The sequence below is a fragment of the Saccostrea cucullata genome, unplaced genomic scaffold (assembly GCF_032062105.1).
Source record: "Saccostrea cucullata isolate Sc308-1 unplaced genomic scaffold, CSIRO_AGI_Scuc_v1 ctg19, whole genome shotgun sequence".
Classification (NCBI taxonomy): domain Eukaryota; kingdom Metazoa; phylum Mollusca; class Bivalvia; order Ostreida; family Ostreidae; genus Saccostrea; species Saccostrea cuccullata.
In genome coordinates, this window is record NW_026940018.1 from 606,838 (window position 1) to 633,713 (window position 26,876).

Sequence of the window (26,876 nt, forward strand, 5' to 3'; positions counted from 1 at the left end):
CAGAATCTGTGTTTATTTTGTTGACTACTGCACCCCTTTCAAACAGGAAGTTGTTCTTAAGGGAAAAAAAGCTTTTAATACATGTAACTAGGTTCCATTTTCTTTTTAGAGAAAGATTATAAGACCAACTTTTATATTTTACGACCATGTTCTTATAATTATGGCAACAAAACAGTCTTGTCCTTGCTACAGCATCAGATAGAAAGATGACAGTCAAGGAATAATTAATTTCCTGTTTATTTTTTAAATTTACAAAAATCAACAACAAAATCATACATATACATGTAACAGGGGGCCTTTATATAATTCCCTGCATGTAACAACATTATTGAAATCTGATTACATAATACAATTACATACATGTACATGTATTACATAACAATTAATAAAGTTAAATGGTTTTCAATCACAGATTTTAAAAATATTTTCAATATAAAAAGTAATGGCAAAAGGTCTGGTGTGTAATTTTTTTCATGTACATATATTAATGCTTTACAAACAACTCTGAAATACGGTTATAAATTCAAAAAAAAATATTTTTTTTAGTTTTTTATTTAATTACACAAATTTCAAATTGTTCACACAACTTGATATAGCACCATTCTGTTAATGACACATTTACAATTATAGTTTACTTAAAATATTGATGCATTCTACATTATAACTGATGACCAACATTTAATTGTCATTTCCTTTATTTAATTCAGGGACAAACATCTCAAGAGTGTGACTTGAAACAAAATGCATGTATTTTTTAAGTTAAAAAAAATGATATTAATAATATATCTGTTGAAAATTTACATAAAAACATATCTCTAAAATCAAAGTACATATATTATTATTTTTACAATTAATATAGGAAAGATTAAATAAAAAATATTTTCAAAAGATCCCAAAATATAAGAAAAAATGTGTTTTGCATAAGTCTGAGCAATTTGTCTTTTGACAAACTGAATCATATAATATCAAGATTTGTGAAAGAGAAAGAAGAAATCCCTGGATTTTTTTTAGAAGAAAACTTTGCCTGGATTCAGGATTCCGTTAGGATCAAGCGTCTGCTTCAGTTGCTGCATGACCTGAATTCCTGTCTCACCGATTTCTCGTAGCAGCAGTTCGCGCTTCCCTAGACCAATACCGTGTTCACCCGTACAGGTGCCATCCAGTTCCTGGGCCAATCTAAATATAGCAACGAAGTCAATATTGAGGGGAGATATTGAAAAGGAAGATTAAAGTAATAAAACTCTCTTATTTTAAAAAGTGTTTTCTGCACAAATCAAAGTTGTTGATTGTTTTGCTTCATAATGCATGGTTTGCTTTCAGTTGTATTTTATACTGGCTTCCATTGATATGATCCTATTGAAGCCCTTTCAATGTCACTGCTATATGGACATTTGAATCAAATTACATTTAGATTTCACAAAGCTTCAATCAAAAAAGAAGTTTAAAGAGGTTTCATCAAATACATTTTCATTTTTTACAAAAACAACTAGATTTGCATTTTTTACAAAAAAAATGGACTTTGACCCAATTTTACAAGAATTTACCAAAATTCAACATTGGCAATAACGTCTGAAGAATTGATGCTAGCTCTTTCATACTTTACATGTTTATTCACTCTGATAAGACCTTTCCATGGATATAAATATTTTTGACCTTTTGGCCTTGACCTTTAACTTTGACCCACTTAAAAACTTTAACCTTGGACATAACTTTTGAACAGTAAGTACTAGTACTAGTATATTTCACAGGTGTATTCCATTTGGCATTGCTTTCCTTTTTATACCCAAAAATTGACCTAATTTTGGAAAAAAATTATCTTGGCAACAACTTTTGAACAGTTGGTGCAAGGGCTTTAATACTTTACCCTTGCATTTCTTATGACAAAGCCTTCCCCTGGGTACCTTTAATTTGACCCTTTGACAGTGACCTTGAACTGACTTGCATTTAAGAAATTAACCCCAAACTGTCACCAAAAGCTGTCACACTGGGAAATCAGTGTATCACAAACACTGTATCTAGTTGATTTTAGTATCTGACAGTTTATGAAGATTTTCTTTTTCATCTATTCAATCAAGATATTCAACAGATTTATCCTAAATGAACATAGTGTGCATCAGTACATAAATAAATGATATCCTATTATGCCTTTTCTCACAAAGTTACTCCATTTATCTCAATGTACACAGTTTTGAATAATATACCAAGTATCTTAATGCTCACCTTTAAATTCATTGTATGATACATCATATAAGCATTGTGAAATGTGTGTATTTGTAGATTTATAAATACAATGTAGAACGAGTGGTAAAAAGTGGTAACGTAATGTTGCAAAAGTGTGTGTAGAATAATAAAAAGCTTGCATTTTTTAAGGCTGGGTGGTGGGTCTATAATGATTTATTTTGGGGTTACACTTACACTGCCACTCGGTGAGATATATCCAACACAGTTTGAACTTCTTTCTCATTTGTGTGGTCCATAATAAATAAGATGTGAAAATTCCCATCACCCACATGGCCCAGTATATAAGCACCTGGAAGGACAAAGAGTAATACTTACAATGCCATTTTTACGGATACGTCATGGACAATTTTCACTTCATCTGGGTTGTTTTGATCAACAGGGAAGAAGACATGGAAGTTTCCGTCACCCACATGCCCTACCATGGGACCTGAGGGGTAAAGTGTGCATGTTAATTTTCATGATATCCATAAGTCTCTGATGAACCTGTAGCTCAACTGCTTTGTACTTATGATAGTGGAAGAGAAAAATTGTATCTTGACTTAAGGCACTTTTTGACAAGTTTTACATTTAAAAAGAATGAACTTGTCATGTTGCTTTCTAAATCTGCAATAAATTTAATTGAATCAAACCAAAACTGGGAGAACTAGCATTTTCAAAAGAATTTCACATACAGGTATTACCTTTCTGATACAGCAACATTGTTCTTAAAATTTTGTAAAAAAAGAAATAAATAAAATAATCATATTAAGATATCTTTATCATTATGATGCATTCATTTTGAAAATGTGTAATTTATAGTATTTTGTATCTTATTCGGTAAATAAAATATGTAAATTTCCGATCATATTTTTAACTGATACAAGTTATAGCATGTATTTCTTAAATTCATTGTATTTGACCCAAAACAGCAATATTTGTTTACCAGAGGTAAAAATGAACAGTCCTTAAACATGTTTTCAAATATTTACAAAAAAGAACTGTCATCCAAAATAAGTTATACCCTGTATAAAAATCAGTAATAGCTTTTCAGTGACTATGATTACCACTTATTAGTTTCATATTCTGCATAATTATGTATGATAAATATGGCAGTGTGCCTTTATAAAAATGGAAATATTTCATCTTTTGACATGTGCATGTGATTTCACTTTGTCATCTAAAGTCAACACTTTTTCTAAGAGAGGAGGAAAAACAAGTCTTACCTATAATGCCAGCTTCATCAATGTATTTCTTGGACTCCACAACCACCTGTGGTAGATTGGACACGGGAACACAGACATCTGTGGAGTAAGGCTACAATGAGGAACAAAATTTGTCACTAAATCCATGAAATCCTACATCATATAGCATGCATGGTCACCTAAATTCAAATATATTTGCCCCAAAGAGCTCTTGGCTCTTTTCTCATTTTTTATGTTAAAGAGTTTTCATTACCTTGCACCCTGGTCTGAGTGCCATACAAGCGTACAAGATGTCATGCCTTGTCTTCCATAGGCGGTTCCTCTCATCAACATCTGTGGCCCATCTGAAGTCAGAGCCTCCATTCATCTTCACAATCTCACCTTCAAACATTTTATACAAGTTAGCTAATATAAATCATACTGAAATTTATCAATATCATATTCAATCACCGAACCATCTTTGGGAATTTATTTTGACATATGCACAAATATCTTTAAAATATGAAAGAAAAAAAGTCCTTTTACTTACCAACAATTTCAGCATTTTCGTCCAAAGACCTGGGGCTCCCAGAAAATTCCAGAAATAGTGATGGGGCTACTCTCATGTCCATCTTGGCGTATTTATTGCAGGCATCAACAGACACCTCATCCAAGAACTCTGTAGCAGATGTTATTACAGATCACACAATGTCAACATTATACTGTAAAATTTACAGGAGGAGACAAATAATCTCATAAAACTTGGTGACTCCTACAACAAAATGAGATTTCCAAACTGCAAACCTTTATCTTTTATCATTTAAAAATTATGTCACTCTTATAATGTTACTAAATTATGGTATGATCTTTCAAATGCAGATTTTGATTTAAAGCACATGTACCAGTACATCATTCTTAAAAAAGTTAATTTTTTGTCTAAAGTAATCACTGTGACTGATTTGAAAGAAATTTTAAGAGAAAGAGAGAAAAATACTCAACATTAGCCTCATTTAAAATTTTATAGGCACCACTTGGTTTTTCCTGTTCAAAATCTCATATCAAAGAATGACTATTTTAAATTTATTCTACACAACTCTAAACACTGGTTGTTCAAACTTTCCTTCCATGGCATGATATTGCATAAAACAATTTAATGTCAAGGGAGACTACTCTGTAATACCGTTGTATATACATATTTAACTTTTAGATAAAATAGATATAAAAATAATACCAATTCTTGCCATGGGGATCCCACACTGAAGAACCTGTACAGTAGTGTCCACAGCTGACTGAATACTCTCAAAGGAACACACCGCAGACACCGACTGAAATTATTAGTGCACTTTATATCGTTTACATTCTTAATCTTAAATTCATGTGTACATACTAAGTATATCCACAGAAGTACAAAATCTGCAGGATTGATTTGCATCCTCATCAAGATAAACAGTATCTAATTCGAGTGGAGGGAGATAAATATGACAATTTGCAGTAAGAAGTCATAAATTACTTTCAGCTTAATAAATTCATACTGTAAAACGAGAAAATTTGGCGCATACGTATTTTAGCGCAAACGCAACTGGGAATGCATTGGCGCAAATGAATTTTAGCGCTTGCAATTGTCATTAAAATATATAGACCTAAATGTGATATTTTTTTTCTATCCACACCCGTATTTGACTTTTTGGTTATTCAGGGACGGAAACACGATAGCACTTCCCTATATAAGTAAACATTCGTCAACTTTACCGTAGTGTTGCAATTACATGGATGTGACACAATGTTAAACTTCATTTTATTTTTATTTCAAATAAAAGAAATGGAGTATTTACGCATTTTATTCAAACTAAAACAATGCATGCATCGAAAGAAAGTTACTTGGATAAACGGTTATCATGATTAGGTATTGTCTGCAAGCTCAATCGCCATGCTTGATTGCATGGCGATAGATGATTGACACGCAGAGAAGCCAAATTTTGAAGGTGCTAATGATAAGAACCAGGTAACAACTAACGGGGTAATAATAGTTTAATTAAATTATAATTTGGCAGATCTTTCTCGATCGATCCTACCAAATTAAGTGTGCAGTGCTAGTGTGTTTATAAAATCCAACGACCCTTCGACATTACGTAAGATTTCACACGTTCCGGTTTACATTTACTTATGTAAAAGCTTTGAACACACACAAAAAATAATATTTAGAAATCTGTTAGCGCACAATAAATTTTAGCGTACAGAGGCTCTTTAAAATTAGTAGTGCGCCAAATATTCTCGTTTTACAGTATCTACTTTCATTTGTGCATTAACAAATCCACATGAACTTTTATTTGTGCATTTACAATAAAATATTTTCTATTCAGTATACACTTACTCAGAATATTAATAAAGCAGCCAACTACTCACTGACTCTGGTATTCCATGAAGTCTAAGTGTTGCCTTGGTGATAATTCCCAAAGTTCCCTCTGATCCAACAAAAAGATTGGTCAAGTTATACCCTGCTGAAGTTTTTCTGAAGAAAAAAGGTCATACTATTGAAGGCTCTAAGGTGTGAAGACAGTAATTTGAAAAATTAGTCTACCTAATATACATGTTACAAGTGAAACAGTTAGTTTTTGTAATATTATATGACATTTTATCAATACTGAAAATGATACACATTGATATGCTGTAGATTTCCAGAATATTCATCCTTTTTTTTCTCCTGTCAGTATATAGTAAACAAGATCTCTTGATTTTTATTCTTAACTTGGCATTTGTGAGTGAATCCTTACTTGGTACGTCTGCCCTCTCCTGCTGTATGAATTATCCTGCCATCAGCCAGCACCACCTCCATGTTCATGACATTTTCTCTCATTGTCCCGTATCGGACAGCATTAGTTCCTGAGGCACTGGTGGAGCACATTCCACAAAGAGAAGCATCCGCACCAGGGTCTGTTAAAAAAATATAAATCTATCAGTAAACTTGGACTCGTCTAATTAAAATTAAGTGTTAGATCACCTTGCATACTGCTAGTATAGTGAGTATGTGAGCAGATTTAATATCCAATTTTTTTTTATTAAATTGACATGGACAAAATAGAATTTTAATACATGGGAAACATGCCCATTTACTGTCATTAAATAACCTCTAAAAGAAAATGTTTGATACACATGCTATGTATACAAGCTTTTATATGATTACATTACCTATTGGGAACCACAATCCAGTGTCTCTGATGTAATTATTGAGGGCCTTTCTGGTGACCCCACACTCCACCTGACAATCAAAGTCCTCAGGATGTACTGATAGAACCTTGTCCATCTTCATTACGTCCAGGCATACCCCACCCTAAAAACAGAATTAGAGCTATAAGCATTGATAAACACCTGGTCAATTTTTTAAGTACTACATTTTCTTTAAAATTGTTCACTCAAACCTTAATTGTTATTGCGGAACACTATCAGGTAAACCTGAAGGAATATGGCGACTTGCAGTTAACTTTGACATATCAATGGTTCAACTGTTTCATTTTTATACCTTTATTGCCGTGATTCCTCCCTCAAGGCCTGTGCCACTGCCGAATGGAATCAGGGGAACTTTGTGTTCGTTACACAACTTGGCCACACCAGACACCTGCTCCACACTCTCAGCAAAGGCCACAACTTGTGGGGGAGCACATCTTAAATAATTTTTTTAATGTTTACTGGTCCATAGTTTCAATTTTTTTTTGTATTTTTTGTATTTACAGACTAACCGGTTACTACATGCACTTTGGCTTCACTTGTTGGGTTTTGGATAAAGCAAAAGATGGCTCAATAAAAAAAAATTTGAACAAAGAATTGTCTCATGAACACTGGTTTGAACATTTTGGTTTTAAAAATACTTTATTTTCATTGTCAAACTTCAGATGTAATTTATAATAAATGCAACAATTGTAACTTGTTTTTATCTTATTTACATGCATTATTGAAGTCATGAAAATATTTAGTTTTGCAGGTGAGAAATGAGTCTGAGAGTCAAGAGTCAAATAGCAAATTGTGGGAACCAATACTATTAAAAAGACTAATCCTAATAGTATCCTCTAACAAGAAAAAGTTAACCCCTAAAAATGAATTATTGTATTATACTCTAAAGAGATGTACAAGTATATTGATACAATAAATGACAGTGTAGCTTTGATTTTTATACATACTTATGGTACGACTCGTCCCTTCCATGCTGCTCCCGCACAGCATTAGCCTCCGACACATTGTTTTTACCCACAATCCTCTCCAAACTCTGTACTAAATTATTAGATAAAGGGGCTATTTTCTGGGCTGCCTGAAATAATGATGTCAAACTCTGTTTAATAACACCCAAAGCTAAAATACTAATTAATGCACCCTCATACACATATGATTGTCCTTTTGAATATCTTTGCTATCGTCACTCTATTAAGTTCATCAATTTTATCAAAGTTTTATGTTAGTACTATTCCTCGACATTCTATCTTATGCAAATTAAGCTCTTTCATTGTATAATCAATCTAGTTCATATCAACTGTACAAATATGTATGTATGTTAATGGTGAACTTTTGAACTCTTAATTTGTCCTACACTTATAGATAACAAAGTTTTTAAACTCACAGATCATGCAGATGCAGACTAAATATAAACTGTACATTTTTTCTACATGAGCATCAATTTTACCAATAAACACTTTGATAAACATTTCTATAATGATGGGGTCAAAATCTGAGACATATATAAATAATAATATCAGGCCAGGAGTACATACTATATAATAAACTGATATAAGCAGATTCTGTACTTTAACTTGCTACTCCTTTGATCCTGATCAGTTACATGCATATGTGCAAATGTATCATTTCAATTGGTAATGGGCACATTAGTTGAGGAAACATTTTAGTTGCTTGAGGGTCTAGAAAAGAGACATTTACAAAGATGTACTGCACAGCCTAGATCTTGGATCTAAGGACATGATCTAAATTACATGTATATAGTTAACTGTTTCAATGTCCACAAGGGTAGAAACAATATTATTTGAAGTGTTGTAAATTTTGTCTCACCCCTTTTGGAATATTAGGGACTTAGATGAAACAATTCAATTTTTTTTTAAATTTCAATTACATATGCTATAATTCAAAATTAGATATTTAAAAAAAAAAAAGAATCACACCGAAAAAAGTAAGATACGTTATCAAAAGATATATCCTTTTACATGTGCTAGCTATATCAAAGATGAATGACAGATGAATGAAATATTTATGTTACTACACATTTACAGAATTGAGGAAGAAGGACACATGCATTGTTGACCTTATCAAGTTTACTATGCTCAATATACAATTCCCATGAGTAGTTATGACTTATGATAAATACATGTACAAATAAGCAATTAATAAATGAATACTAACATAATAAAAGTATTTATCAGTTAACTATTATTTGTTCCTTGAAGGTTAGCAAAGAGGAGGAAAAATATATATCAAGACTTGAATCATTTCACTTGGCTAAACAGCATGGAAATTGAAATATGGTAAAGAAATATAACAAAATATGCAGTCTGTTAAAGTAGTTTACTGTATTATGAGCAAACAAATATCCCAAGTAATTAATTGTACTATAAGAGAATGAATGGTTTATTTTCTTAAAGGATTTGACTACATCCTACAAACTGTAATGGGAGAGGAGGAATATACAGCGGACCAATTTAATTAAAATTAGATCTTCCATCCGCTCCCACACTTTTTATATGTCGTGATAGTGAAATAGAGGTCTGGCTATAGTTAGATTGGCAGCAAACCAAATCAGGATTCGAATCCAGACCCCCAGAATCTCCGGTCAAGTGCTCTATCGACTGAGCTATCTGGCCACAGAGGATCTAACCCTGCACTGCAACAAAACATTGAAAATGTACATAAAACATTCTAAAACCTTTATCATTGTTTTTAATCTGCTAGTTCAATAAAGACATAATCTACTGTTAGTATTGTTGTTTTTAATCTGCTAGTTCAATAAAGACATAATCTACTGTTAGTATTGTATGGCAAAAACATTTAGAAGTTTGGTTCCCATTTTTTAATAACATGCACCACTCATTTAATGAGGACAACTGCAATATTTTTTTAAGTGTGCTAGCTAATTTACAGCATTAAAACTTCATCACCTCAACATGAATTCAATTTTTATTTAGACACAAAATAGACATGCATTCTGCAGCATTCATTTTTTCAAATTAATATTCGGATCCTTTTTCTATAATTTATTAAATATACAGAAATTTATAAATATGTCAGATTTGTTACCCACAAAGGAAAATTCAAATTACTTCATTATTGTGAGAATATTATAACTGTTTCTTAAAGCCATGTATCCCTATTTCAAAGAATAGCCCAGGCCTATATGATTTATGTCAGAAACTAAATATTCGTACAATTAAGTGTTGAAGCAAGAGTCTAGTATACCGAACCTGTGCTGTGAAAGATCTCCCACTCTGGTGACGAGAAAACTTAAGAACAGCAGGTGTCACTTGTGTAATGCGTCTCGAGAGCATTTTCAAATGTTTTTAATAATCTTATCAGCTGCGAAGTTTGACTTTCATTTTTAAAATTAGAGTAACTCATTCGTAAATTATTCGAAAGATAACATATTTGGAAAATAGAAATAAATATCGTACTTCTACAATTTTCTCAATGAAATCATGATATTTATTGTACATCTTATTTTAAGTGATTTTACTATCAATAAATATGACATTGTTGTTCTAAAGCAAAGTTATTTATGCACGAACTAACAAAATTTTCCCAGAATTCCACTGAATTTCCTCACATGTGCCTCTTTTTCGGGATCCAACATGGTTCTCAGTCAGGTGAAGATGTGTCTCCAAATTTAGTTCAAATTAGCCCTATTCCCCAAGTTTATCCGTGTTTCAAATAAAGAGAAAAAGAATCTAACTATTTATTGTGTAAAATTCTGTCCTCTTATTCAGCATGATATTCGTATTACATTTAAAATTTGATCTGTTTTGTGTGGAAGTAGTCTCATTCGAGTTTTCTCAGATTATAAAGTACAGAAAGAAATTGAAATTCTTTTGGTATACATTGTTGATTTATATGTTTTTTTTTTCTTTACAATTTATTTTGACTTGAATTACAAAATGAGTTTCACTGTAGTAATAAAGTGAACTTTAAAAATCTTAAAAGGGGGGGGGGGTCACATCCTTTAGCAATGAATCGTAAATCCTCTTGATATTGAAGAAATTCTTAATACTTTTAAAAAGAAAAAAAGCAGCACATAGTGAAAACATTCTATTTTTGTTGTAGTTCCGCTTTGTGGAAGTTGGCCGTGTGGCCATGATTGCCTATGGCCCTGATGCTGGCAAGCTGGCCGTTATTGTTGATGTCATTGACCAAAACAGGGTGTGTTGAAATTAAATGAGTTAATTTGTCTTAAAATTCAGTATATGTTTTATGGTGTGACAAATTGACAATTTGGGCATGCACAGGTTTTAATAAATAGCAAGAGACAACTCCTTTGAGATGTTCTCCATCTCGTTTATGTCTAATCTTCCAACAAGTATCAATCTTAAGTAATAATTTAAGAAAAATGATTTAAAATGTTACTGTATACAGGGAAATTTTCACCCCCATTTGATTTTCACCCCTTTCGCCCTTTTCATGATTGGATGAATTTAAAATTGGGCGAATTCAAAGAACACAGCATAATTTCTTAAACAGAACTATGACTGGGGGAATTTAAAACGTGTCAACATTGCTTACAAGTGCTTAAGGTTGAAAATAACACAGGGTAAAATAACCCTGTATACAGTATTTTCGTGGGAAAAAATTTCTCATTTGTAAAACAAGATTCATTTGTTTGAAATTTCAAGAAGTACTGTTGTGTGCAAGTAATCTTGATTGTGTTTATCGCAAATCTCGCTTGAAAGTATTACAGTTCGGCCGAAATAGCGTTGCCTTGAGTGATGACAATGTTGGATTCGACAACTGAACAATTTGAATCGTGGATTTCATTTTATAAAACAAGCGTTTTAATTGGTTGATTAGGACCTGAGAAAAATCTAAATCCTTGTGCTTTTTTCAGGCAATTTTTACTGTTACGGCAAATATTATTCATATCACTTATAATTCATGTTAAAAATAAATAACATTACAATATTTACCAAATCTAAGTATGTTTAATTTCATTGATGAAAATCCAACATGGCTGAACAACAAAACCTGCTTGAACTTCACTGAAAAACATGCAATAAACAAACTGAATTTTATCACAATTTTTGTAAGAAACTTTTAACGGCCATATTTTCAATTGGGACTGGGGCCGAATTTCAGCCCCAAATCGGCCCTAAAAAAATCACTGATAAGAAATATCACTTATAATTCATGTTAAAAATAAATAATATAACAATATTTACCAAATCTAAGTACGTTTAATTTTATTGATGTACTAAAGAAAAAAACGAGAGAAACAGCCGTGTTCATGTGGCCCAGGAACATGCATCTGATACGAACATGACATGTATTCAGTCAACTGCTGCCAGTTGTTGAACATACATTATACAAATTACCCACACTCACAATAATTTACTAAGGTACATGTATTGCACCTCGTCATTTCCATCCAGAAATAATTTCGGACGATCTGATTTTCAGTCGGGCTCGCCCAAATGACGACCTGGGACAAAATGGGAATATTTAAAATTTTAATAATGATGTTTAATTTTTTAAAAAAAGAACTTCATAGGGCCTTGAAAACATATTTTTTTGTAACCAAACCAACCCTACGTGTTCAAACATACTTAGTGCAATAAGCACTTTTTTACCAGTCTTTAAAAAAGTTTTATTTGAGATATAAAATATGTCAGCTCACATCTATCACCTTAAATATAAAGAGCAATAATCATCATTGTAACATCTTGCATTTCCCCCTACAACTTTCTGATCATCTGATGATCGTTTTTCTGCTGCAAGACAGCCATGTTGGGTGTCCACTGTAATATCACACCTGGTTAATTCAGTCCAGGGATATTTGGCCCTCTTTATTTAGACCTTCATGGTAAGTGAAAATGAATGCTGTACATTTGAGAAAGTGGGTTTACATAATTTTTAAATTCAGGCACCTATTTTAATTGGAAGAAAAAGCACCAAAAATCAGATTCGTTTTTACAGCTGTTGGATTTTGATTTACAGTGGGCATTCAAAAAGCACCAATCAGATTCTTTGTTGGATTTCGCAATTGAAGATCAGTAAGATTCAATTGTATTTCAGTCAGATTTATCAGTTTCGTCACTCAACGCATCACAATATCGGTCAAAGTGTATACTATCGAGCAAGATGTGCGATAAGAAAGAAAATTTGCATCATTACTGAATTAAAACGTAATATTTATCGGAAGAATATTATGGCAGAAATGAGTTGCGATACTGTTAGATGTGTTCATGTATTCTTTTGTGACCCGATAAAAGTGTCTACATCAGTCCTATATCACACATAAAATAACTTGCATGTACATTTCAGATCATTGATTGCACCTCAAATTTTGTTTAATGTGTAAGTATTGTTCCATTTGCCTAGGCTTTAGTGGATGGCCCTTGCTCAGGTGTATCCAGACAACAGATTAACTTCAAGGCCCTGCAGCTCACCTCCATTATGATGAAAATACCCAGAGGTTTACGCCCAGGAAATCTCGCTAAAGCCTGGGAGAAACAGGAAGTCAAGAAGCAGTGGGATAGCACAACCTGGGCCAAGAAAATTGCAAGCAAGGAAAAGGTTTGTTCTGATGATTACATTTTAAGGTGGCAGGAGGAGGGGTGTTGAAATAAAGAAAATGATTGAATTTGTCACATGGATGAAGAGCCTAATTATTGATAGGAATTGCCGTCAGATTAATGCTGCTGACAACAACACGTCAGACATGTGACATTTATTGTTTATTCATTTGCATTCAGTTACACAGAAGAATATTACATCTTGCATGTAAGCAAAAAATTCAATGTGTAACTTGTTTTTTTTCTTTCCCATTTGAACATTGTTTTAAATGTTACAAAGTTTGATACTAATATTATATTAAATACCATATTCACCGTTTAGCAATCTTCATCGTCAGATTTTAACAACAGTATTCATTGAGTTTTCTTTTCTATGCATAGCATTTTTTTCCTGCAACTGATAATCAATGTCTCATATCAAGCAATATAAGATTATTTTGATTTTCAACATACTGTAAGCATAATAATAGGTAATTATATTTTAGTGCCTTCCACACTGCATCTTGTCCACTTATTCAAGTTCACCTTAATATTTAATTTGATCATACTGAAAAATATACAGTGAGCAGCATTGCTCAAAGTTTCCTAATTGAAGATTTCACGAACTAGCTGATGAGGAAGATTAAGCTAAGTTTTGACTTTTGAGATCCCTATAAATTTGCATGTTCATGAACTTTACTTAAAATTGACATAAAATGTTTAAAATGAACACCTTGAAATTATTTTTTTTCTCATATCATGGGGAAAAGGGCACATGGTGCATGGTCTTAATAATACATGTAGCTAACTAGATATCAGGACTTGCTGCATGGATGAAGAACCTGAAATTGATAGGAACTGCCTTCAGAGACATATACTGCTGACATCTCCATGTCAGACATGCAGCTACATTAAATCAGTAACTCACAACATGATTTACTCTTCATTTGACTAACATTGTGGGTTTTGTTTCAGCAGGCTCAGTTGAATCACCGATTTACTCTCTATTTGACTAACTTTATATCTTTTATTTCAGCGGGCTCAGTTGACAGACTTTGACAGGTTCAAGCTCATGAAGGCCAAACAATCTGTAAGTTGTTCAAGCTTACTTTGTATGTAGGATTCACGCATTACAGTGATAATCTGAACTATTTTGTGTAAAAGTCTATTTTTTTTATTGAAATGCATTTGTGTAGGTTTTTGTTAGAACATAAGTTTGTCACATGGATGAAGAGCCTTATTATTGATAGGAATTGCCGTCAGATCAATGCTGCTGACAACAACACGTCAGACATGTGAATAAAAAATGTATTGAAGATGGTGAACATGTATATACTTTGTTTTTAAAGTACTTGCTTCATTCTTTTCAGAGAAATCGTCTGATTAATGTGGAGTTTGGAAAACTGAAGAAAACAAACAAAAGACCTACTCCTAGAATACGAAAGAGGAAGCCTGTGAAGAAATAAACTGTTATCATCAATAAATTTGTTGATGTATATTATTTTTGTTGTTTTGAGACTTTAATTTAGATGCAGATAGATGCATTAAAAATTAAAAGGTAATACATGTATGAGGAAGAGTTAAAGATGTCTGGACACCGTGTTGAAGTTTATATCCAACATTTTTGATAGGATTCATATAATGTATGTTGTTAAAGTCTTTCAGATGTCAGGTATTAAAAAAAAGGCATGCGTAGAGACTTTTTTCTGAAATTATAAGATTTTGGGCATGTTTGTTGAACATCAAAAAGGAATAGTCGCCTGCATGGTGCAGTGGTTAGAGCGTCTGCTCTAGAGTCGCAGTGTAAGGAGTTGATACTTAGTCCCGGGTTTGAATCCCATTTTGGGATGTAGAGACCGTATAAACTGAGGTCCTGTGTCACGGTAAATGCTGGCACGAAAAAGATCCCTCACTGCTCAATGGCCCTAAGTGCCGAGTATGGGACAATTTGCAGCTCTCCACTGGCAAGTTGTGGCATCTCCATACGAGTGAAATATTCTCGAAAGGGACATTAAGCAACAAGCAAACGCATATCAAGAACATCAAAAAGAGATGTGCAGGGAAAAGTCATTGAAGCCTGTATGTGACTGGGTAAAAAGACACGCTGTGATGTTTAAAGACCCTTGCTCTGACTTCAAATGACAAAGATCCTATGGGATTGATTCTCTGTCATCTGATTTGAGAGAGCTTGTGGACTTATTTGAAGTATGGAATGGCCATATGTACATGTATTACATGTACTAGATGCATCTGTAAAATAACCTGCTAAGTTAATGGTGTATCATTAAATGCAACATCAATTAAACAAAGAAGAAGGGTGGATAAGGTGGACGAAGTGCCTTTAGTGCGACTGATAAGAAGTAAAGAATTTAATCTCAATCATATCCAAATTTTTTTTTTTGATATTTCATCTAATATTAAAATATACTTAATGAAAAATCTCCATAATTTACAAAAATCTCACCAAGACTGAAAATATTTGTCTATGAAAAAGCATACACACTAAAAAGAACAGAAACGATCATTTTCTCATAATTTAACAAAATTTTTCAATATGACTGGGTCTTCCCTCCAATTTTTGAAAGATTATCCTAAAAGTTTGCAATAAAATATATATATATTGGCTTTGCAATAAAATATACATTTTATATACATTTTTTATACAAAAACATTGAGCGAAGACCCACTATACCTTAAAAGTACACTTTTATGACAAATCATTCGCATCTTACCGAAAAAATCTTCAAGTCCAGTAAGTCAAGAGTCTGATTTAATGTCCGAAATATTCATGAGTCATGTAGCATAGTGGTTACCGTTGTAGTCTCAAAGCAATATGATACGTCGGATTTTTACACAGGCACCTGAAGTGTGGATAATCCCCCCCTCCTTTTTTTACTGAAAAAAAAATGTAAGAGTGTATAATATCTCAAAAATATAAATTTTCCCCGTCAAACACATCTATTATATGCAAACAGATTGTACTTTTTCTCATGTTTAAAGAATGGCTCTATTCGGTATAATAAAAATACAAGGGCCATTCTTTAAACATGAGAAAAAGTACAATCTGTTTGCATATAACGACATATTGATGTGTTTGACGGGGAAATTTTATATTTTAGAGATATCATATACTCTTACATTTTTTTTCATTAAAAAAAGGAGGGGGGGGGGGTATTATCCACAATTCAGGTGCCTGTGATTTTTATTGCTAGGGTTCGAATCCCACGAATATCATCTTATATTTTTTATAAAAGAAAATTTTAACGTGATTTTTTTTCTCTCAGAAAAGTTTTATTTTTCATAATTTCATAAATTTTAATAATGAGAAGTTAATTTAAATACTCAATTCACATATTGAATATGATTTCTGAATATCCGACGCTATAGGCATTCTGCCCGCCTTGTTCGCCCATCTTCTTTGCCCATCTTTTTTAAATAATTGGTTGGTTGCCCTCTCCTAACGACTAAATCTGGCCCGACTCAAAATTTTTACATTCCAGGACTCCATTTTTTAAATTCCTTTCACTCCGTCAACAAATATGTTGAAATTTTCTCGGAAAAAAGATTTTCCCACCCACCTACCTACCCAATCAAAATTCCCCTGAGTCGGAAGAGGGCACGCAAACGTTTTTAAAGATGGCCTCATTTAAAATAACTTTGCATGGGATTGTCGTTTCACAGAAAAAGCTATAGAATCCGAAATATTAGCTCACATGAAAAGGAAGCAGATCACCCGTTGAAATATTGCCGACTCGGCGTTAAACAATATACAATCAATCAGATCACCCGATGTGTATATTACATTTCGAAAAAATTACCACCACTCCCCCTTGCTTTTATAGCAGAACGTCTGATGGTCAGTCTATATTTCAGAATCTTTATTTCATAAATTGACATGCCAAGTCCGAAAAGAAAACAAGCAAGCAAACAGACAAATAATTTAAAGTGTGATGGAACATTCCAACAGGATAATGAATTTTAATGTAAAAAACTTTAAAAAAACAAACAAACAAAACATTGAAGATGTTTGTTTGTGAATACTGATGCCCCCGTACGGGGTAACTACACGGTAGCCAAGGTTAAAATCTATTTTTAAAAAGTAGTTCAAAGTCTAAGATCAATGTCAAAAGATCAACAAATATTTATACCAATTGAAAGGTCTGACCAATGTCAACACACGTGACGCATAAGAGCCCTATCACCAACTGTTCAATAGTTCCAGTCAATTAGGTTAAAAAAGTAATATTTTTTTTGTAAAAGTGGGTCAAAGGCGAGGGTCAAATTAGGCGGTACCCAAAGAAAAGTCTTGTCATACGGAATACACTTGTGAAAGATGAAAGCCATAGCCCCGCCGACTTAAAAGTTATGGGCAAGGTTAAAGTTTTTTGCGGACAAACAGACAGGCACGCGGGCGGTCAAATCAAATACATGTACAACTAGTGCTAATTGTAACGGGAACCGTTACAGATGTTCCCCAAACACTCCCCAACTCCCTTTCGGTGCCATATTCCCTGTAAGATTCATTAAATAAGACAAACTCTGTGCATTTTTGACTTTAACAACGTTTTCCCAGAAGGAAACCAATTATATTCAATTTTTAGCATTGCACCCAAGCGCATGTGAATGCATGTGCGTTATGACCATATCATCTTGTCTACACTATTTATATATTTTAATATACTATATATTAAAGCATTCAGTCCAAAAGTAATAAAAACCACTCATTCAAGAGTATTTTTAAAGATACTCGTTTCAAATGCACGCACGTGCGTGCACGTGCATGATGATCATACCTTCTTGTAGGAGTCCCTCACATCTATCTATGTTTTAAATCCCATCCTGTTTGGTTGAAAAACAAGGGAGTTATAGCTATTTAAAGTTTCAGCCAATCAGATTGCAGCACACGTGCATGCGCGTAATTTCATGATTTTTTTTATATCATTTTGTAGGATATCCTAATGCATGACTACATTTTAAATTTCAAAGAATTTCGTCAAAAAACAGAGGAGAAATAGCCATTTAAAGTTTCAGCCAATCAGATTGCAGCACACGTGCATGCGCGTGATTTCATGATTTTTTTTTCTATATCATTTTGTAGGATATCCTAATGCATGACTATATTTTAAATCTCAAAGAATTTCGTCAAAAAACAAAGGAGATGTTGCCATTTAAAGTTTCAGCCAATCAGCTTGCAGCACGCGCACATGCGCATGCTTTCATGAAAATTTTTATATATCATGCGGTAGATCTTCATAATGTAGGACTATGTTCAAAATTTCAAAGGATTATGACAAGAAACAAGAAAGTTATTGAGACTTTAGTTTCAGCCAATCAGAGCGAAGCGCACGTGCATGCGCGTGAGATCTTGCTATTTTGACCATGTCATCATGTCTGTACTACTAATATATCCTCACATTATGAGTTTCAAAGTATTTTATCAAAAAATAGAAAAGTTGCGGCTATATCCATTATATTGGTCATTTCACGTGTTGCACGTGCGCGCTCTTGCAAGCACGTGCGCGCAAAATGACCTTGATTCCGCAAATCTACATAACATGTCTACTGACCCTAAAAAGGTTTTACCTACATCGGACGAACAGGTTTACAAGATCATTCCCGGACAAAAAAGTACCCAGGAAGAAGAAGAAAAATAATAATAATAATAATAATAAGAAACAGAGTAAAAACAATATGTTCCCCAACTTCGTTTGGGGAACATAATAAACAAAAGCAAAACTCTCCCAGGAGCTAAAACGCTCATCTCAGTCACCTGGCTGTAGCCTTTTTGATTTAAAAAGAAATCTTAGAAAGTAAGACGAAAAAAAAACATAAGACAAAAAAGCCCTTGACACCAACCAACACTTGACTGAAATTATTCACATCTAACTCCGATAATTCAGAGGAAGTAATTCCCAAATAGATAATCACTTAACCTAGCTCAAGAATTTACCAAACACATGTACATTCATTTTTTCTATTAATCGTCCATTTTCTTATTTTATATTTTTCATGTATCATGTAATTCTTAATTATGTAAGTAAAAAAAACTAGACAAATGCAAAAATATTTTAAAGGCTACAGCTCCAACATTTGAAATAAAAACATTTTGCAGAAATTTTCTAGATCAGAATTTAAGATCTTACACCATTTGAATTTGTCATTGTCCCCCGCTTTCGCGAAAGCGAGGGGACATTAAATCTCATTCGTCCGTCCGTCTGTCTGTCCGTCAGTCTGTCCGTCCGTCACAAAAACTTTAACTTTGCCCATAACTTTTGATTCAGTGGAGCTATGAATTTCATATTTCATATGTGTTCCTTGTGACAAGACCTTTCTTTGGGTACCACCAAATTTGACCTTTTGACCTTGACCTTGGAGTTTGACCCACTTTTACACAAAAATTCCAAACTTTTACTTTGGCCATAACTTTTGAATGGTAGATACTAGGACTTTCATATTTCACATATGTATTCTTTGTAGCAAGACCTTTTATTGGATATCAGCAACTTTGACCTTTTGACCTTGACCTTGGAGATTTCCGTACTTATGAAAAAACTTTAACCTTGCCCATAACTTTTCAATGGTAAGGGCTAGGGCTTTCATACTTCATATATATAATTCTTGTGAGAAGACCTTTCATTGAATACCAAGAACTTTGCCCCTTGGACCTTGACCTTAGAGTCTGACCTACTTAAAACTTTGACCTTGGCCACAACTTTTGAACAGTAGATACCAGGGCTTTCATATTTCACATATGTATTCTTTGTGGCAAAACCTTTCATTTGATACGAACAACCTTGACCTTTTGACCTTGACCTTGGAGATTTTTTGTACTTATGAGAGAACTTTAACCTTGACCATAACTTTTGAATGATAAGGGCTGGGGCTTTCATACTTCACATATGTAATCCTTTTGAGAAGACTTTTCATTGGATACCAAGAACGTTAACTCTTTGACCTTGACCTTGGAGTTCAGTGATAATTTCTAAATCGTTGACTTATGATAGGGCGTTCATATTAGACACAAAATGTCATAAAAAAATGACATCTCACCCAAAAAGATACCGAAAGCGGGGGACCACAATTCTTTGAATTTGCTTGTTTCATTTAAAACTCCAATAGTTTTCAAGAAAAGTCAAAAACTGCAAGAGAATTAACGGACCTTGACATATCAGGAACCGTCACCCCATGAGGATCTGCACATGATATTGTTATCAAGCTTGTTATATATTTGTCCCCCGCTTTCGCGAAAGCTTTCGCGAAAGCGAGGGGACATTAAATCTCATTCGTCTGTCTGTCTAGCTGTCTGTATGTCTGTCCGTCCGTCACAAAATCTTTAACCTTGCCCATAACTTTTGATTAAGTGGAGCTATGACTTTTATATTTCACATGTGTATTCCTTGTGACAAGACATTTCTTTGGGTACCACCAAATTTGACCTTTTGACCTTGACCTTGGAGTTTGACCCACTTTTACACAAAAATTCCAAACTTTTTCTTTGGCCATAACTTTTGAACGGTACATACTAGGAGTTTTCCATTTCATATATGTATTCTTTGTGGCAAGACCTTTCATTGGATATCAGCAACTTTGACCTCTTGACCTTGGAGATTTCCGTACTTATGAAAAAACTTTAACCTTGGCAATAACTTTAAAACGGTAAGGGCTAGGGCTTTCATACTTCACATATGTAATCCTTGTGAGAAGTCCTTTCATTGGATAACAAGAACTTTGGCCTTCTGACCTTGACCTTGGAGTTTGACCCACTTTTTAAAAAACTTTGACATTGGCCATAACTTTTAAAAGGTTAGGGCTATGGCTTTCATACTTCGCAGATTTAATCCTTGTGACAAGACCTTTCATTGGATAACAAGAACTTTGACCTTTTGACCTTAATCTTGGAGTTTGATCTCCTTTATAAAAAGTTTAACCTTGGCCAAAACTTTTAAACGATAAGGACTAGGGCTTTCATACTTCACATAAATAATCCGTATGAGAAGACCTGTCATTGGATACCAAGAACTTTGACCCTTTTATCTAGACCTTGGAGTTTGACCTACTTTTTAAAATTTGGGTACCAATATATTTACTTTGCATTTAAGAAAATCTTCGCATTGTTGCCATAGGCGGTCATCGGTGGTTCACAAACGCATCTTGTTCCTTTTTACTTTTGATTGAGTAGTCATAGGGCTTTCATATTTGACATGTGCTTTACCTATGACAAGCTATTTCCGAGCATGCTATGATTTCTGACTCCTTGGCCTTACCGATTGACCTCATTTTTAAAAAAAAAAAATCAACTTTGGTGATAATTTCTAAATGACATATGATAGGGCGTTCATATTTGACATCTCACCCACAAAGACACCGAAAGCGGGGGCCACAATTCTTTGAATTTGCTTGTTTTTTCTGTTTGATAAAAAATTTGCTTGTCAAATTTTGCTTTAATTTCTGAGTTACAGTGAAACGCGATTACACCGATTTTTATGAACTCGCGTTTACAGCGAAGTGAATGCAATTTCTTGTGGCATAAAACATAAAAAATTAAAGTGAAATATTGGTTTATCACGCCTAATGTTTTAAGAATAATATTAATGAAAGACCTTGTTTTGATCAAAATAAAATGTGGAACGTTTGTCCTGCATTAATACTGAAGCCTGGTAGTTTCCGAGAAGATTTTGGGGGAAAAGTTTACGCGACAACGATGGACGCCAAGTGACGAACAGACAGGCCTTTTGATCTAGGTTACTTAGTTAAAAAGGATTTTATATACTAATCAAACACACACTGAAAACATGACAGAGGGTGAGTTATCAATCTGTTGAACAAATCCAAAGATTGGATTTAAAAGAAGAATTTTTTTTTTCAAGGTCGAAAACTCAATTTTAAATTATTCTATCCACGGCACACTACTAGCCTAATAAACAAGTTTACGTGAAATGTTTGTCAATATTATGACGTCACAATCAGTCTCGATGAGATTACGTCATAATAACCAAGAAAAGCTTGACTACAATACTATATTCTAATAATACAAAGCAAAAATGGGAGATGAAGGAAAACAGATGTCCCTTTACGGGAAATCATACCTGTCGCCCGAGGAAATGGCTGGCCTGTGGAAGAATGTTATCCAGGTATGTATACTTGTTGGCAATTCGAAGCGTTCCCTAGTTCCCAACATAAGTAAATAAAATGCATCTGGACTATGACAGCTGGTTCCATTGGTTATCGAAACTTTAAAGACGTAAGAATTTAGATAATTATATTTTTTGGGAATAATTTAGAGGACGGAAACCATTCGTCGCAACCATCTGGCAAATACAGGGGATGGGTCCAGACACTGGCCTGGAGTGAAGCAGTGGTCCCGCCATGAATTGGAAACTCTGAAGGACACGTTCTTTGGAAAGAGAACAAGGGGCACTGTGGTAATACTTTATTTATTTATTTTTTTAGTTAAATTCTGGAAAATAATATGAAATTCTTGAAGCTTTGCAATATATAGGATAATTAAATGCGAAGATAGCGGACAGTTATCGTGTGCCATGGAGGAGTAAGCATACCTTGTCGACTGGTCACGTCCGCTATGTGCTCCTTGTCGTGATGGATAAACGGAAAAAAGAAACACCAATCACTACCTAACAATATGTATTAATTAAACTAATAAAGGTCTCAGTAAATATTCCACTAGCGACAGATTTCATTTGTAAGCAAGTCTACCGAGTTTGCGACATGTTGATTTTAAATTACATATTATTGATATTTCCGTATCATCGACTTATTTGTCAATAGCTTGTTTCGTTTTAGAAACTGTTTGTACATGGAGGTACTCTGTGTATTGAATCAATTTGGAGACATAATAAACTCCATATACAAGTGATAATGGTATATTGAAAAAAAAAGTTTTTAGCAAGCGTTTTACTGAAAATTTAATGTGCATGGACAAAGATCATTTAGTGATATCTGTTCATTGTGAGGGTTTTACCGAAAATTATACTCAGTATTATTGTTTATATCTTTCGCTAACATCTATATAAATGAGGTTTATAGGGCTGATAAACATTACAATATCTTTTTGTATAAGTTACTAGTTTCTTTGCATTTTGTAGGTCGATAGTTTTTCGACATATGATAGACTGTTTCATCCAAGAGAAGGATACGATAGTAAGATTCATCGAGACGATCGGAACCACATCCTGAAAATCGGAATCGCTGTTCACGATGAGGTTGTATCCTACACTGTAAATTTAACATTTTTAGATTTCTTTGCTATAGAATTGACACACATGTATAGAATTTTATGTCATTGAACGAATTAAAACACACACTAGTGCTACTGTATGTTACTACATGTATACGGCTTTTCATATAAGAACCATCTGTCATCTCAAGCAAGGTGTAGAGGTTTAAGTCATATCATGTTTGTTTGTTTTTTAAAGTACATGTAGAATTTGCCCCTTATTATTATTTTTTTAGTTAATACTTAACATATCAAGAAGGTAGTCTAGTGTTTTGGGTTTTGTAAATTGACATACAGTTTGTTATATTGTGAGGAATATCCGAATGCTTGGATCATAAGTGCATGTATAGTACATAATAGTCATATGTAGAGGTTGAATCGAATCCTGGGGCATTAACAGTCCAGTCCCGGTGTATCTTAGTAAACTCGCATATATGCTTCGTTCTGTAGCAATGCTTTAATTGTGGTTTTCTTTGTATCCAAAGGTCAGATAACCTAGCTTATTACTGTAAATCATAAATGGTTACAAGGCCATAAGAACCAGGGACACATGGCGTCCGTGACCCCCCCCCCCCCCAATAATTTTACTAATGCTGTAGAACACTTTAATAATTAAGTTTTATGACCTTTTTCTATCTCTGTCAGGGAATTTTTTGGTAGTTGATAGTGCATGCCCCAAAAGAAAAATCTTTGTTTGTGCCCCCCCCCCCCCCCCACGAAATTGCCTGGGTTAAATACACAGTCACTTGTTTCGGTAATAAACTTTTAACCCATAGTATAATAATAACTTTCGCGTTATAAAGCAATTTTTGCTAGACAGTAATTTTCGCGTTAAAGCGCATAACTTACTTGTTCAGTTGTATTTTGGGCCATTGCAAGCTAAAATCTCAAGTTTTCTCGCTATCGTGTATAAACTCGTCATTGTCTTCCCACAACTTTTTAATTATGTGTAAAATTTCGTTTTCTTAACAACTAATTTTATATGTATTGTATGATGTTTTGTTGTGCAGGAGAAAAATAGGATATGGCCAGTTTTGAGTTCCTCAGCTTATGGACAAAGAGCAGAAAATATTCTGGAACCATTTTGTAGAGCGCGTGTCAGAATCGAACACGTGGCACAGGGCTTCTCCTACCCCCGCGGAACAGGACTTCCGCCGATTGAGAAACCATGAAATAAAGGCGGGATATTAATGTTCAAAATGAAAAAAAACAAAACAAAAAAAAACATTGTTACTGCACATATAAATTCAAGTCTAGTTTTCACAAAGTATATTTATAAAAAGATCGAAATGTAATTGTACGAAAAATTATGTTGAGACCGAAAATTAATTTGATTTTAATATCATGATTTCATATATTTCATACTGGAAAGGTATTTTTATTTTGAATTATTAAATATGTTCTTTTATTTGAGAGTTATAGCTCTTTTTGCATTGAATCATAAAGAAGCCAAAGGTTGTTCATGCATAAACATGTACTTGCTTGATCCATTGCAGCTTCAACAATGTTCAAACGAAGGCTTAATGTCCGACTTAATGCGACTGTATAGTTCATTATTGGAAAGCCCACAGAGATTACGATAATTAATCTCGTCATTAGACGTCACAATTACCATTTTCTCATTATACCAGAAAAAAGGTTCGCTCGCAAATATTGCCCGATTTTTAGTTTTGTTCAATTAATGACAGTTGGTAATTATCTAGTTTTAGCATACCGTGACGATTCAGAGAGAAAAAAATGCACTGATATAAAAAAAAATGTACAAAAATGAACAACCTTCTTTCAACAAAGTTGTGCATGGGAAATGGTCTATTTATTTGCAGGTGCATATCTTATGTGCATTTTCCCCCACCTTTTGCAACCTCACTCGATCGAACGAACGACCATCTATTTCTCATTCATTGAAGTTGATTATTTTAATGATCATAACACTGACTCAAGCATATATTTTAAGAAACCATTTAATATTTCAATCATAATATCATACTTGGTTATACAGCTCTAAGCTCGATCATTACGGCAAATTAAATCCAGATCGCAGCAATAATACATGTATTCATAATAACTATTTCATATTAAAGGACAATAAAGTAAATGCCTGAATGAAGAGAATTGAGAAGGAGTTATTGCCCCTGTCATCATTTTTAAAAGATTGAATAATTGATTAAATAAAGAAAAAGAAATTCCAAAATTGATTGAAAAATGTGCATCATAGGAGGGTGGAATTACCTTAAGCCAAAATTGATTGAAAAATGTGCATCAAAGAATGGTACTAACTTCTAAATTAAAATCATTTACAATTTTCTTCCAAACAAGTTTTCTCGGAAAGACATATTCATGGAAATTGTCATATTTTGGCAAACCTTTTCGCAAATAGTAAGCACATCTTTATCTGGAATGGTGACTCCCTGGTTAATTTTGTCAATATCGTATGCAACACAAAGTGCTTGATTAAACCCCAAAGTAGTTAATGAAAGATTTGGTCTCGGCCCTGTCTAATCGATAGAATTAGTTAATTCCTTTGCCTTCCATTTGCACTTTCTGGTAAAAACCAAGAGTTCTGGGCAGAATCCTACTGCTTTCTCTTTCAACAGCAGAGTTCTCGTTTAATTAGAATGAAAGACCTATTTGTTCATTAACTTAGAAAACCAAAACGGTGCAGACAGATGCTGACTTGAATGCCAATACCCATACTATCGACTACAAATTAGAAAAGCCGTCCATCTGGTCTAAAAGAATGGTCAAATAAAAAAATAATTATTTCAGAAATGTCAAAAACGAAATTAAAAAATCATGAAAAGATTCACCGAAAATTAATTGTCCCAAGAGTGATTTACAGCAAGAGTCTTGGGGTCTTATGATTCTGTAAGCAGACCAGAACTGCTACATCCAATGTGCGTTACTGGAAAAAAAAGTCTAAAAGCATACACATTCACAATGGATGCATACAGTCATAAACTCATAATCTTCATCACAAATCACAGTAAACCGTAACAGGAAAGGAGAAAATGTATGGCTGGCTCAGGAATCAAGCCCGGGACCCCTGCATTTCAAGTCAGGTGCTCTACGAACTGAGCTATCCAGGCCGATATCCGCTGCCCAAAACCATTACAAAAAAAAACCTATAATTTTAAGAAACAAATTGGAACTGATCATTGGGGATCCAGGAATTTCGTAATGGGGGGGGGGGGGGGGGGGGGGGTAGAAGGCAGGGGGTCTGGGAGGCTGCACTGAAGCCCCCTGTGGTTCTAGGGCAAGGCCCTGGCAGGTCCGGGTGATAATAATGATTCTAGTTAATCAGTCTGAATGTTGTAGATAATACATGTTTGCTTTGGTGTCTTATCCTTAAAAGTAAGTATACTCCATTTTTGCCTATTATATAAATGATACAGAAAAGTTCAAGCAAATAAAGTTTAATTTATTTAAGCATAGAACATGACATAATTTAGAAAAAGGATGCATGATACAATGTATTCGAAAAAACAAAACAAAACA

At 33.7% G+C, this 26,876-nt stretch overlaps 3 protein-coding genes across 4 annotated transcripts; 2 read left to right on the forward strand and 1 right to left on the reverse strand.

The window, feature by feature from the left end:
- Positions 1 to 223: 223 nt before the first annotated feature.
- LOC134254521 (probable D-lactate dehydrogenase, mitochondrial) lies at positions 224 to 9,998 on the reverse strand. 2 transcript variants are annotated; one of them, XM_062737044.1, is made up of 12 exons: positions 9,854 to 9,998; positions 7,574 to 7,701; positions 6,919 to 7,060; positions 6,588 to 6,729; positions 6,173 to 6,332; positions 5,805 to 5,910; positions 4,633 to 4,726; positions 3,952 to 4,080; positions 3,676 to 3,803; positions 3,444 to 3,534; positions 2,416 to 2,530; positions 224 to 1,176 (listed from the first exon to the last, which is right to left on the reverse strand). In XM_062737044.1, exons 1-12 carry the CDS (start codon positions 9,935 to 9,937, stop codon positions 1,008 to 1,010), a joined length of 1,488 nt encoding a protein of 495 aa, XP_062593028.1. In that variant the 5' UTR covers positions 9,938 to 9,998; the 3' UTR covers positions 224 to 1,007. The 2 variants fall into 2 exon arrangements, with proteins under 2 accessions (XP_062593028.1, XP_062593029.1); XM_062737045.1 differs by lacking the exon at positions 2,416 to 2,530 and adding an exon at positions 2,557 to 2,668.
- Positions 9,999 to 10,184: 186 nt separating this feature from the next.
- LOC134254490 (large ribosomal subunit protein eL14-like) lies at positions 10,185 to 14,645 on the forward strand. Its single transcript, XM_062736999.1, has 5 exons — positions 10,185 to 10,252; positions 10,707 to 10,802; positions 12,975 to 13,169; positions 14,184 to 14,237; positions 14,518 to 14,645. The coding sequence occupies exons 1-5, from the start codon at positions 10,238 to 10,240 to the stop codon at positions 14,611 to 14,613; spliced, it is 456 nt and encodes a 151-aa protein (XP_062592983.1). The 5' UTR covers positions 10,185 to 10,237; the 3' UTR covers positions 14,614 to 14,645.
- A 7,480-nt stretch (positions 14,646 to 22,125) lies between these two features.
- LOC134254523 (cilia- and flagella-associated protein 90-like) lies at positions 22,126 to 24,748 on the forward strand. Its single transcript, XM_062737047.1, has 4 exons — positions 22,126 to 22,278; positions 22,429 to 22,569; positions 23,251 to 23,367; positions 24,392 to 24,748. Exons 1-4 carry the CDS (start codon positions 22,189 to 22,191, stop codon positions 24,551 to 24,553), a joined length of 510 nt encoding a protein of 169 aa, XP_062593031.1. The 5' UTR covers positions 22,126 to 22,188; the 3' UTR covers positions 24,554 to 24,748.
- The last annotated feature ends 2,128 nt before the right edge of the window (positions 24,749 to 26,876 follow it).

Bases quoted from the DNA above. Each gene is read 5' to 3' on its own strand.
- LOC134254521 (XM_062737044.1), bottom strand. From the start codon at position 9,937: ATGCTCTCGAGACGCATTACACAAGTGACACCTGCTGTTCTTAAGTTT. The intron at 7,702-9,853 runs GTTCGGTATACT...TCATTATTTCAG, and splicing joins GGAGATCTTTCACAGCACAG to GCAGCCCAGAAAATAGCCCC. The intron at 6,730-6,918 runs GTATAAAAATGA...TTCTGTTTTTAG, and splicing joins GAGGAATCACGGCAATAAAG to GGTGGGGTATGCCTGGACGT.
- LOC134254523 (XM_062737047.1), top strand. From the start codon at position 22,189: ATGGGAGATGAAGGAAAACAGATGTCCCTTTACGGGAAATCATACCTG. The intron at 22,279-22,428 runs GTATGTATACTT...GGAATAATTTAG, and splicing joins TGTGGAAGAATGTTATCCAG to AGGACGGAAACCATTCGTCG. The intron at 22,570-23,250 runs GTAATACTTTAT...TGCATTTTGTAG, and splicing joins AGAGAACAAGGGGCACTGTG to GTCGATAGTTTTTCGACATA.
- LOC134254490 (XM_062736999.1), top strand. The intron at 13,170-14,183 runs GTTTGTTCTGAT...CTTTTATTTCAG, and splicing joins AAATTGCAAGCAAGGAAAAG to CGGGCTCAGTTGACAGACTT. The intron at 14,238-14,517 runs GTAAGTTGTTCA...CATTCTTTTCAG, and splicing joins TCATGAAGGCCAAACAATCT to AGAAATCGTCTGATTAATGT.